Source organism: Symsagittifera roscoffensis, chromosome 6 (assembly GCF_963678635.1).
Source record: "Symsagittifera roscoffensis chromosome 6, txSymRosc1.1, whole genome shotgun sequence".
Classification (NCBI taxonomy): domain Eukaryota; kingdom Metazoa; phylum Xenacoelomorpha; order Acoela; family Convolutidae; genus Symsagittifera; species Symsagittifera roscoffensis.
Genome location: NC_087067.1, coordinates 14,084,376 through 14,098,124, shown reverse-complemented (window position 1 = coordinate 14,098,124; position 13,749 = coordinate 14,084,376). Strand labels below are relative to the sequence as shown.

Sequence of the window (13,749 nt, the reverse complement as noted above, 5' to 3'; positions counted from 1 at the left end):
ATAGTTGATTATTTATCGCGTGATCCTTTCAATGATCCCTGGCCCGAATCAGAATTAGACGAAAAGTTTGTAGTAGCAACAATAAACTCTTTTCATGAAGCGTTCGACTGCTGGAACAGTAGGCTTAAAGATTCAAGGTCGCTCAACCGGAACGAAAACGTTCTAGAATGTTCTAGAAGGAATGTTAGGAAACAGTCATCAAGTAATGGTTGCTATAGCAACCAAAACGGTCAAAACCGAACAAAGCTCGACCGGAACGAGAGAAAACAGTTTCCACGACTGCAAAAACAGCTGAACACAACAGTTCAACAGAAACAAATCACTCTTTTGTCAAATCAACCCAGCAAACAGTCAGTCTTAAATAATTGCAAAACGAAAAAACGACCAGTACCGAAAAAAATAGAAAAAACAGACTCAAGAATCGAGATGTCAGAAAATGCAAACAGAACATACGACTGGTGGTCCAGCCCACCACAAAATTGGCGGAACGAGGAGCGTGAAGAAAGCCTAATGGACCCAAAGTGGAACCGATCATTTTCCACCAATAACGAACTCTCGGGAGAGGAGGAGATCACAGAGACAGTACAACGTACGAGAAAAATTATACGAGGAGGCAGAAAAAATAGGGACAGCTCAGACAGCGAAACACGTCAAGCACAACGAGTAAAATGGTCGCTGGAACCGGAACAACAACGAATAGCGGACCAAAGACTGCTCTCGTTCTGGCAGCTAATAGGCGGAGAAAACAATGTTCAGGAAAATCGAGAACTGGTGGCCGATACTCAAGAAGTCAGGGGCAATTTGGAAGACGAATCAAGTCCAACATCGTCAAAACCGATCGCATCGACAGAACGAAAACTCAGTGAGGTGAATGTATTAGAAGTCGACCTTACAACCACAGAAGAGGCAGAGAGTGAGGAGGAAGTATGCTCAATTCAACCGCCAAAGGGTCTAGGAAAATCAAGACTGCAAAAGCAGCAACAAGTAGAGACTCTGGACAACCTCGCAAAACTGTTCGACAAAAACTTACTAGCAGAACTGACCACAGAAGACACGTGGATGGACCGCCTCAGGAGAGTGGTAGAGAGAGGGGACAAACAAGGATTCGAATTGATGGGACCCTATACAAATCCGTTGTGGTCGCAGATGGCAGTTCAGGACGACTGCATCTTGGTCAATAATCGGCTAGCGGTACCAGTTCAACTACGACAAGCTGTCCTCAAACGAATACATCGGGGACACCCAGGACAGGAAGCGATGTTGGGAGCAGCGCAATATCTGTGGTGGCCACACATGAATAAGGACATCGTGAATTTGGCAGAGGAGTGCCGTAGTTGTACCAGATATGGTAAGAATGTTAAATACCTTATTTCGAAAAATTCGTCAAAACCACTACCACTGCTCACGCAGCCGGGACAGGAGGTACAACTAGACTACGCGGGGCCTATAGAAAATCAGAAAGGAAAAAAATCTATCTTTTAGTAGCTATTGATCGATTCTCAAAATTTCCATCAGTGAAGGTTACAAAATCCACAAGTGGAAAGAGCACAGCAAAATTCTTGAGATCATATATCGACACACATGGAGTCCCTGAATCAATTCGTTCGGATCAATTTTCAGGCTTTAAGGGAAAAACTCTAAAAAAATTTTGTTCGGAACTTAATATCGAACAAAAATTCTGTCCGGTGGGGGATCACAGAGGTTGTGGGTTGGTTGAACGTACAATTCAAACAATAAAAAGAAGACTGGGAGTGATGATGCTCGATGAAAATAATAAATCAATCAAATTATGTCTCAGTATTATAATGCGAGATTTACGATGGAACAAGCAGAAAACAATTCAAGTATCCCCGTTCCAAGCACATTTCGGCAGACTACCAAAAACAGAATTTAAAATTGTGAGGGATAGGTTTTTAAATAATTCTGATTCTTTAGACAAACAACACTTGGAACGCTCAGCACTGACTGCGTCTCAAATGAAACGGAGGATTGATCAGTCGAGAGAGAATCTCAAGATAGTGCGCAAGGGACAACTGAGCAGGGATACAAGCCCACTGCACAAGCAGCAGATAACATCGGACAGAGACAAAGAAAGAGCCAAAGCCCTAAAGGAATTGTTGGAGGCAAATGCCCGATGGAACTACGAAAGAAGGGATGCAGCTAAAAATGACATCAGGAAATCTAACCAGAATTCTTAGAGATAAACTAGCTAGAGACAGAGTAGCATTGGAGAACGAAGAGAAAAGAACAAGAGGCCCAAGAGTCGGACACAATGTCTTCTACAACGAAGTACAAAAGAAACTGGTGTCACGACTATTTCTATCTTTGGGCACTGAGGGAAAGAAAAGATTCCTACAAAAGAATCCGCACGCAGAAATATCGAAAATGACGTTCAGAGAAGTAACAGAGTTGGCAGAAGTCTCGTTTCAAAAAGTGAAATGTGTAACATACGAGAGATACAAGTTATTTACGAGAATGCAAGAACATGGAGAATCTCTGGAATCATTCCACGCAGCGTTAACTGCTCAAGCAGCCCGATCAGAACTAGGGACATTGGAAAATGAAATCGTGCGAGACTTGTTCATCTCGAAGATGAAGAACATGACATTACAGGACACGTTGACATTCGAAACCCTGGATCCAGAGGAAGTTCTAAAAAGGGCTATAAAATTCGAACATAGCAAGTTCACCACAATGGCATTTCAAAAGACTAATGCTGCGGCTGCAGGAGGATCAAGTAACAATTACACATCGGGTGTAAGAATAAAACAGGAACCTGTAATGGCAGTTCGAAATTTGGGGGGGAAAACCAAAACTCCAAATAGAAGAGAAAATAATAACAGACAGAATAATAACAAAAATCAAAACACGAAAACAAAACCATGTAATAGATGCGGAAGGACGTTTGAACAAGGACACCTAAAAAATTGTCCAGCGATGGGAAAGGACTGTAAAAACTGTGGTAAACCAAATCATTTCGCTAAATTGTGCAGATCACAACAAGTAAGTGAAATTGCGGAAGATTCGGAAGAATCGATAGTGGAATGCGACCAGATCAGTGAAGGTGTTGGGTCTTGTAGTGAATTTGAAGTCATGTTGATACAAACTCAACAACCGGAAAATGAACGAGTTTCAAAATATGTGAAAGATCGAATAAATGAGATGAGAAAAGAAACAAACGGAAAAGTGGTTAGAGTTCAGAAAATAGACTCTATTCGAGATCCAACATTGAACCGCGTAAAGTCACTAAAGGCTATGGTACGAATAGATAACCAGATTATTCAGCTAACAGTGGATACGGGTAGTCCTGTTTCATTTCTTAACTGGGCAACGACGAAAGAAATCATGGAAAAATCAAACAAAGTGAGATTCATACCGGCTGACAAATTGAACTTACAAACAAAATTTGTGGACTACAACAAACAACCGATCAGTATCCTGGGAGCCCTAAAAACCAATCTGAGGTCAGCGGGCTGGGAAGTTAAGGGCGCAGCCTTTCTGGTATCAGAGCGAAAAACTAGATGCATCATGGGATTAGACTTGCAAGGACAAGTGGGAATAGTGACTACACAAAGAACAGCGCCAAAAGAACTCACCAGGTTTGACGTGCTCATGTGCGAGCAGTCGGAAGGTTGGAAAGAAATATTTTTAAATAAATTTAAGAACTTATTCGAAAGGCAAGGCATTTCTAAAAACCACATCGTCAGTTCAAAATTCAAATACCCACTATGTCCGATACAAGAAAAAGGGAGAAGAATCCCAATTCATATACAAGATAAAGTCGAAAAAAAAATCGAGAAGTTATTGACAGAAGGTCATATAACAAAACTTGATAAGTGTACAAGTGATTGCTTTATCGCCCCGATTGTGATAACAGTAAAGAAGGACGACTCAATAAAATTGGCAATGGACGCGAAACCAATCAATAGACAATTGTTCAAAAACAAATACCAAATGCCAAATGTAGATGAACTTATTGATGGGGTAAGCCAGATTGTAACTGAAAACAAAAAGGGTACGCTATATTTTTCGGTGTTAGATTTGAAATATGCGTACAGTCAACTAAATTTAGCTGCGGATACAGCTAGGCAATGTAACTTTAACATTGTGGGCGGAAAAGCAACCGGAACTTACAGATTCTTGACAGGATTCTACGGACTAGCAGATATGCCAGCTGAATTTCAAAAGGCTATGGATAGAACCATCAATCACGCTAAAAACACGTTCTGTTTTCTGGATGACATACTTATTGTGTCAAAGGGAAGTGAAATCGAACATGCCAACCTAGTAGAAGCAGTATTAAAGAAATTGGATGCGGAAAACTTGGCACTGAAACTATCAAAATGTGAATTTTTCAAACAAGAAGTGAATTGGTTGGGTCATCATCTCTCAGAAGAAGGGGTTAGACCGAAGATCACTAAAACGGAAGCGGTAGTAAACTTGAACCCGCCCAAATCCCTAAAACAACTAAGGTCATTTCTAGGAAGTATAAATCATTTAGCTAAATTTATACCTAACGTAGCAAGTCTGACAGAAAAATTAAGACCACTTCTTAAAGAAGAAAATCAAAAGAAAAAGTTAAAAAACATGAAACTACCGGTGAAAAAATTCGAGTGGGGGGATGTTCACACAGAAGCATTTGATGCTATAAAAGGAGCTGTGGCGAATATTACGAAAGTGCATTATTACGATGCAAATCGTGAAACACGAGTTAAATGCGATGCTAGCCATGATGGACTAGGGTCCACTTTAGAACAACAAAATGATGAAGGGTTGTGGGTCCCAATTTCGTTCGCATCCCGATACCTAAACGCTCAAGAAAAAAAAATATTCAACAAATGAGTTGGAATTATTGGCAGTTGTTTGGGCAGTAGATAGATATAAACACTACCTTCTGGGGAAACCATTTACCATCGCAACTGACCATAAAGCGCTTACAACAGCACTGGATGTTAATCAATCGAACAAGACCTACCAATCACGCCTAACCCGGTGGGTTGACCGGTTACTGCCGTATCAGTTCAACATAGTTCACATTCCGGGGAGGGACATGGGCATAGTTGATTATTTATCGCGTGATCCTTTCAATGATCCCTGGCCCGAATCAGAATTAGACGAAAAGTTTGTAGTAGCAACAATAAACTCTTTTCATGAAGCGTTCGACTGCTGGAACAGTAGGCTTAAAGATTCAAGGTCGCTCAACCGGAACGAAAACGTTCTAGAATGTTCTAGAAGGAATGTTAGGAAACAGTCATCAAGTAATGGTTGCTATAGCAACCAAAACGGTCAAAACCGAACAAAGCTCGACCGGAACGAGAGAAAACAGTTTCCACGACTGCAAAAACAGCTGAACACAACAGTTCAACAGAAACAAATCACTCTTTTGTCAAATCAACCCAGCAAACAGTCAGTCTTAAATAATTGCAAAACGAAAAAACGACCAGTACCGAAAAAAAGAGAAAAAACAGACTCAAGAATCGAGATGTCAGAAAATGCAAACAGAACATACGACTGGTGGTCCAGCCCACCACAAGATTGGCGGAACGAGGAGCGTGAAGAAAGCCTAATGGACCAAAGTGGAACCGATCATTTTCCACCAATAACGAACTCTCGGGAGAGGAGGAGATCACAGAGACAGTACAACGTACGAGAAAAATTATACGAGGAGGCAGAAAAAATAGGGACAGCTCAGACAGCGAAACACGTCAAGCACAACGAGTAAAATGGTCGCTGGAACCGGAACAACAACGAATAGCGGACCAAAGACTGCTCTCGTTCTGGCAGCTAATAGGCGGAGAAAACAATGTTCAGGAAAATCGAGAACTGGTGGCCGATACTCAAGAAGTCAGGGGCAATTTGGAAGACGAATCAAGTCCAACATCGTCAAAACCGATCGCATCGACAGAACGAAAACTCAGTGAGGTGAATGTATTAGAAGTCGACCTTACAACCACAGAAGAGGCAGAGAGTGAGGAGGAAGTATGCTCAATTCAACCGCCAAAGGGTCTAGGAAAATCAAGACTGCAAAAGCAGCAACAAGTAGAGACTCTGGACAACCTCGCAAAACTGTTCGACAAAAACTTACTAGCAGAACTGACCACAGAAGACACGTGGATGGACCGCCTCAGGAGAGTGGTAGAGAGAGGGGACAAACAAGGATTCGAATTGATGGGACCCTATACAAATCCGTTGTGGTCGCAGATGGCAGTTCAGGACGACTGCATCTTGGTCAATAATCGGCTAGCGGTACCAGTTCAACTACGACAAGCTGTCCTCAAACGAATACATCGGGGACACCCAGGACAGGAAGCGATGTTGGGAGCAGCGCAATATCTGTGGTGGCCACACATGAATAAGGACATCGTGAATTTGGCAGAGGAGTGCCGTAGTTGTACCAGATATGGTAAGAATGTTAAATACCTTATTTCGAAAAATTCGTCAAAACCACTACCACTGCTCACGCAGCCGGGACAGGAGGTACAACTAGACTACGCGGGGCCTATAGAAAATCAGAAAGGAAAAAAAATCTATCTTTTAGTAGCTATTGATCGATTCTCAAAATTTCCATCAGTGAAGGTTACAAAATCCACAAGTGGAAAGAGCACAGCAAAATTCTTGAGATCATATATCGACACACATGGAGTCCCTGAATCAATTCGTTCGGATCAATTTTCAGGCTTTAAGGGAAAAACTCTAAAAAAATTTTGTTCGGAACTTAATATCGAACAAAAATTCTGTCCGGTGGGGGATCACAGAGGTTGTGGGTTGGTTGAACGTACAATTCAAACAATAAAAAGAAGACTGGGAGTGATGATGCTCGATGAAAATAATAAATCAATCAAATTATGTCTCAGTATTATAATGCGAGATTTACGATGGAACAAGCAGAAAACAATTCAAGTATCCCCGTTCCAAGCACATTTCGGCAGACTACCAAAAACAGACTTTAAAATTGTGAGGGATAGGTTTTTAAATAATTCTGATTCTTTAGACAAACAACACTTGGAACGCTCAGCACTGACTGCGTCTCAAATGAAACGGAGGATTGATCAGTCGAGAGAGAATCTCAAGATAGTGCGCAAGGGACAACTGAGCAGGGATACAAGCCCACTGCACAAGCAGCAGATAACATCGGACAGAGACAAAGAAAGAGCCAAAGCCCTAAAGGAATTGTTGGAGGCAAATGCCCGATGGAACTACGAAAGAAGGGATGCAGCTAAAAATGACATCAGGAAACTAGTGGACGAGACAGGTCAACTCAATCCCGATCTTCGAAAAGAAATGATTTACTCTTGGGAAAAAGGATTCGTGGAAGATAAAGTAGAAAACCAATTCAAGTCACCACCCAAGACAATACTTAGAAAGGTCCCTCTAAGGAAAAGCGGACAAGCCCTAACCAGACCACTAAAGGGGAAAATAGCTTCAGAAACGGATTCAACAATTAAGACATCGGCCGGTTCGATCTATAGAAAATCGGACATAGCTCAATCAAAAACCGTACTTATACAAGAAAAACAGAGAAGCACAAGTAAAAGTCCATCGTCGGAACCTACAAGAAAGTTCAAGCGAGTCAGTTCTCCAGAACTACTAGAGGAACTGGAATCGGAGGATGAACTCCAAGGAGAAATGGAAATTGCAAATGAAATGAACCCAACAGAGCGCTTTCAGAAGAGCCAAACAATAGTCACTTCTAAGGACACAGAGGCCGGGGGAGGACTGAATCTTGCAATAAAAAGAGCTAAACCAAACCTGGCGGGACCAAAATCAGCAGAGGAAACAAACACGAATAAGCCGGAAAGGAGCGGAAAAGAGAAGAAAAGCCGAAGCAAGCAACAACAGGGAACCAACGCAAACCAAAATGCGACTGCAGTCAACTCGGAACAAGAGCAAGCAATATCTAAGCCGGATTCGGTCACAGCAGATACCAAAATCCAGTCGAGCTCTACGCCGAAAACCAAACAGCGTCCGAAACTGAAGGGCATTGACGCGCACACCCCTTTGGAAGATATAGTGGAGACGTTTCACAATAGAAATTTGGCACCGTCTGACTGGGAGAAGTACGCGGACCAACTGTTAAAAAGAGGGGTGCAGCGAGTTGCGGATGAACTTAGAGAAAATCCTCAAAAAGGCTCAGAATTGGATACAAACTTCGAACCACCACAAGGATTCTCGGACGAATCAAGTGCGGAAGAGTCAGGTGTTCGACGAAGTTCTAGACAAACAAAGAACAAAGAACCCAAACGATTCGGAGATCCGATAAAACATTCAATCAAAGAAATATCCGAAAATCTTACAGGAAGAGGTCTTTTAAAGGAGGCACTTAAAGAATACAGAAACCAACTGAGAGATTTCAAAGATCGGGACGACAGACCCTTGGAGTCAAAAGTGCGACGACTCGAAAGACATTTATTTATGCGGAAATTCGGATATGCTACTTTAGATGAAGGAGTAGATTGGAACCCGAGTTGGGAAATTGAGCTGGAGGAAAACTGAAATTTACATAATCCATCTAAAAGACTTTCTTCAGAACTGAGTCAATTGAACTCTTTTAAATAAATTATCCTACTGATGTTGTATAATTTATTTCTTTCACCGAGGGGGGTGTGTCATACCGCTACTGCAGTAGCAGTATTTATTATACGTATGTACAGCCAACCTCTGGTGTTAAATCATTATTTTATGGTACGCTCAAGGTCATACATAAGTGATGACACTGAGACCAAGTGAGAGATCAGAGTACTTAACAATGATCTATCTCTCAGTACATAAGAAAACAAAGAAAAGAGAAAATCTAAATTCAATATTCAGAATACAGTATTGAATTCCAACTTGTTTTCAATTTGATATCGCAACGCATATCACAACCACTCAAGAAATTAAAAGAAGCGATGTTTAGTTTTCCATCTTTTTTCTGGATTGATATGTTTTGATACACTGAATACCATTTGATGTCAGTTTGATTTCTTTTATTGCACTTCAAAACAACATTTTACACACAAAACAAAAACTGCCCACATTCTTTTAAATTAATTATGGTTTCCTGCAGCTCAAAAAAACTCAACCTTTTATTATCACTAACTGCTTCTAACACAACAAAACAAAGCAACACCCGGCCGAGGTTTTGGCTTTAAGTTTTAACCTGCGTGACCAAAATGCCTACATTTTGACTGGTGCAAGCAAAAGACTTTTGTTTTGACAAATTTCAACTAATTCAGATATATTTCATCAACCAGTGCGACCAAAAACGTCTATGTTTCCACCAAGTTTGACCGAGGCAGATATGTTTGACTGACGCAACCAACATTTTCTAAGTTTTGACCAAGTTCGACCATATCATACATGTTTCGACCAAGTTCGTCTACGGTATTTTCGGTTAGACCATTCTGACCAAGGTTAAAAATATTTCGATCGCAATCGACCGAATTGATGTATGTTTTGACATTTTCGTTTGATTTGAATGTTTCCTAGCTTTCAGTTTCTCGGATAACGATGTTTTATCGTTGACGCATAAAACTTGTTTATATTTCACACTGGGACCACCCCGGCTGAGGCTTTCGATTTCGACTTTGTGAGTCAAACAATGTCCGCTTTCGGCTTTTTGTTTCAAGCGGTGTCCGTTTTCTAGCTTTTTGTTTCTGATGGGACAATTTTGTTACCACAAATATGGTGGTCCAACCGTTGGTCCAACCGGATGCTTTTTTTTGCAAAAAGCATCCGTTTACAGTTTGCAAGCAAAAAATCAGACAAAAGTTCAAGTTCGACTTTATGCTTCGACCCAGTTCGACTTTATGTTTCGACTCACTTCGACCGTAGGCCCTGCGCGACTATACATAATTTTGGTCTCATAATGCCATCTGGCTCTATCACTTTGGTCGGAACATAAAAAGAAAAGTTTAAGTCATGACAGCATCCGTTTACAGATTGCAAGCAAAAAATCAGGCAAAAGTTCAAGTTCGACTTTATGCTTCGACCCAGTTCGACCATAGGCCATGGGCGCGACTATACATAATTTTGGTCTCATAATGCCATCTGGCTCTATCACTTTGGTCGGAACATAAAAAGAAAAGTTTAGGTCATGACAATAAAAGCAAGCAAAAAAATTCGAGTTTTAGATTTATTTGGTTGAACTATATTTCACCTATCTGGAGAACTCTTTAACAATTTAAGGAGGATCTCGATGAAACTTTTGTGAGATGAGCCATTTGATTAAAAATGATCTATTTGACCCATATGTCGACCCGTACAAATGTCGAATTGATCTTAATCGATAGAATTTTTCAGTCAACCAATATAGCATGGGGAAAAACGCATATTAAGTCGACCCAAAAGAGACGACCGCCGCAGCTCTGAAATCTTCATTGTCACAATCAACTCCATGATTTCAGAGTGTAGTTGGGAACAAAACGTAAGGCCAAAAAAAACTCAAATGATTTTTGAAATGTATCTGAGGTGAAAAATGAAAAAATTTGTAACTAGTTCATTGTTGTGAATATAAAGTTCCTTTTTAATTTTTCAAAATATCATAACAGAATTCAATAATATCTGAATTCATTTCTTTTATATAGAATTGAATGTATATGCAAAGAGTACAATAACCCGACATTTAACACAATTCGTAATTGGAAACCAACATTGCGAACTCAAGAGAGCATTCTACCGAACATAGACTGGACAAGTAACAATTTCAGCATTCAAGAGTAAAATTTTCACAACCTCAATACTTAAGCAGAAACGTAATCACATATATTCATGGTGACTTCATGCAAACGGAAACATAAAATGAAATCTTCAAAATACTTGATAAAAACACCTGATCCTTTGGCAAGAAAACTTGAAATCAGCCCCAGACAAAGATCTTTTTTTCCAACCAAAACTTAATTTTTAGGATACAATCTTGAAGGAAATACACTCATCCTCTGAAATCAAGAATAAACATAAAACAAAGTGTTTTTATATTTTACCGTTTAAAGGCAAATTTAGTTCCCCAAACCTTTTAACTACCGACGGCTTTCCATTTATTTTTTATGCCAGAAAAACTGCGTTCTTCAGTGGTTTTTAGCTGTGGGAATGAACAAATCTTTTTCAAAAAAATCAACTGCCATCTTCAATATTTTTTCAACTACCATGTTCAACGATTATTCAATATTTTAATTAATTTGACTAAAATGGGTCAAATGGATTAGAACTGCATGGACGACAAATTTGATTGCCCACAACTTCGATTAAGTGCGTATTCATACAGATGTTTTGCAGATGTTATTGAAATTTTACACAGATATTATACAAGTTTTGTTCAATCTACTACTAGAACAACAACCTAGTTTGCATTTGATATGTAATAAACAGCCTATCAGTCCCAAATAATTGCAAAGCTTACGTTTTTTCAGTATAAAATTCTAGAGTGCTGATTTAAATTAACTGGACACAACAAGCAATATCAGAAAATTCGAACGCATTTTTCTTAAATTGCGTTAAGATTAGGCAAAAAATGAACAGAATCAAAGTTGTTTAGAATTTCACCAGAATTGATTGATGCACTTATTTGGAGAAATTTATATCAAAATAAGCCTTTAACATAGCACAATAAAATTTTATAAAATAAAATCTCCAAAAATTTGAACGTTATGCGTAAATTTTTATAAGTTTTATATTTCTAGAATTTTGTTGGACAGTGTAAGAGGCGTCTATGATAAAACTTTCTCATCAGTAAACTCAATAGAAAAGCTAAAATAACCCATTTTTGGGACAAAATGTTGGTTGCAATTTTTGAAAAAGTTACCCCATAATAATTGTGGCACAATTCTAAACAATTTTTTTTCTCGTCATTTTTAGTCTAATCTCCCTTTTTTTGACCCAATTTGAGAAAAAAGATTTTGAAGCTTCACAATTTGTTCGCTTTGTCCGGATAACTTAAATTATCACCGTATTATATTTTTAATAGTCCATTTATAACTATGACAAAGTTCCTTCCACGACATAAATCTTTCTCACTTTGTTAGTTTTTCAGCACGATAAAAAGGTCAAAACTTGACCGATGGCATTGAAACACCCCTTTGCATGCAATTAAACTAAATTAAGCTCAAAAATGTTAAGCTTCAAGTCCAATCAGTCGATTTAAATTTCTATCAAACTCTTTTGTTTGATCAAGATAAGGAAGTTATATCAATTGTTTTGAAATTCGGAATTTAAACATTTTCTGGTTACACTGGGCGCGACCGTTTATCTGCTGAGAAAGATTTCTATCATACAGCCGAGCATTTTTTTTTGGCCAGGAACAATCTCCAGAAAAAAACGGCTTCATAAATTTGCAGTGAATTGAAACAGGTTTAGTGTTATTAATTTTCCTAAGTCCTTTTTAAAAAACAAATTCAGTATTAAGTTTTTGGTAAAATTGCAAGGGCTTCTACAAATCAATTTCAATTTTCAGTTAAGTAAAATTGATTTTGTTTTTCTGAGAATTAAATCAACAATTTTAGTGTTGTCGATAAAAAGTATTTCCAGTGGCTTAGTTATTAACTATGTTTAGTTATTGATTATGTTTAGTTTTCAAGTTCGTAGCCAGAAAAATGTCTGTCCAGCCAATAGTTGAGTTTCGTCAAGTGAACATCAAGAATTCAGACAAAGACTTCGGATTTGAGACTGAACAACTGATGAACGGACTCCGAAACGAAGGGTTTGTGTACATCACAGACATACCAGGTGAACATAATTGATATCAAACTTATTGGCTGAAGCATGGAATTTTAGCAAAAAAGTAAAGCCTTGAGGGCCGATTCGTTTTTGGGAAGTTTTGATGCTGAACTTTTAATGCAAGCGAATCGAAAATAGCTATGAACTTTTGTGTGATTCCAGATTTAAATTTTTGATGAATTGATTTATAATCCTTAATAAACTTGAATAACTTAAATCAGTCAGACAAGATAAACTTAAAACTGTCAATAAAAAATAACTTCAACTACTAAGTTTTCTGAGGTAAAAAATTTAAACCTATACAAACACATGCGGTTTTGACTTATAATTTTGAGTGAAATTCTTAAAATTATCCAAATACAATTGATATATAGGATAATTGACTCTTAACCAGTGGGTTTTATTGGTAGAAGAAATCCTTGGTTATTGTGCTATCTACTATGCTAGTCATACCGTTTTCAATTTCATGTGTGCAAAAAATATTATCACAGAGAATTTATATAATTTTCAGTGCCTATGGAATTTTGTGCAATTGTAACTTTTTCATTCATAGAAACTGTATGATTCGAAGTTTTTGTCAACCGGGTTGCTATGTTGCTCTATTTTTGAAAGCATGAAAAGCAAAAAAAGTACTTGGATGGATACTGAATATGGCTACCACCTTTTTTATGTCTATTGAGCAGTTTTTGATAGTTAAAATAAAGCGAACTAAAAAAGGGAGAAAATTTGAACTTTTTCGCAATTGGTTCTGTAATTTGTACCCCACCCGCTATGCGAAGTACCAATTGATATATTTCGTATATTGTGTTGTTTTGTTGGGACCAAGTCGCCTGCTTCAGACCAAAATGCAATGATTTTGACCAGAATAATTTCGCCGCTCACGTTTTCTGGAACGAATTATACTACTTTTTAACTATCACAAAAGCCCATAGTTTTGTTAAAAATGATTACAGGTGAAATACCTTTTAACTTAGAGATCAAGACTTCAATTTTTTTTTCAGCGTTTGAAAACAGTTAGATTTTTTGCAATTGAAAACAGATTAGAGGCACACTCAATAT

The 13,749-nt window shown here is 38.5% G+C and overlaps 1 protein-coding gene across 1 annotated transcript in view; it reads left to right on the top strand.

Moving 5' to 3' along the window:
• Window positions 1-12,132: 12,132 nt before the first annotated feature.
• LOC134848217 (probable iron/ascorbate oxidoreductase DDB_G0283291) overlaps window positions 12,133-13,749 on the top strand; it is a 32,060-nt gene continuing 30,443 nt past the window's right edge. Inside the window, exons 1-2 of the mRNA XM_063865597.1 lie at window positions 12,133-12,324; window positions 12,544-12,699. Of these exons, the coding sequence (XP_063721667.1) occupies window positions 12,567-12,699 (133 nt within the window). The 5' untranslated portion in view covers window positions 12,133-12,324; window positions 12,544-12,566. The remainder of the gene's footprint in view (window positions 12,325-12,543; window positions 12,700-13,749) is intronic.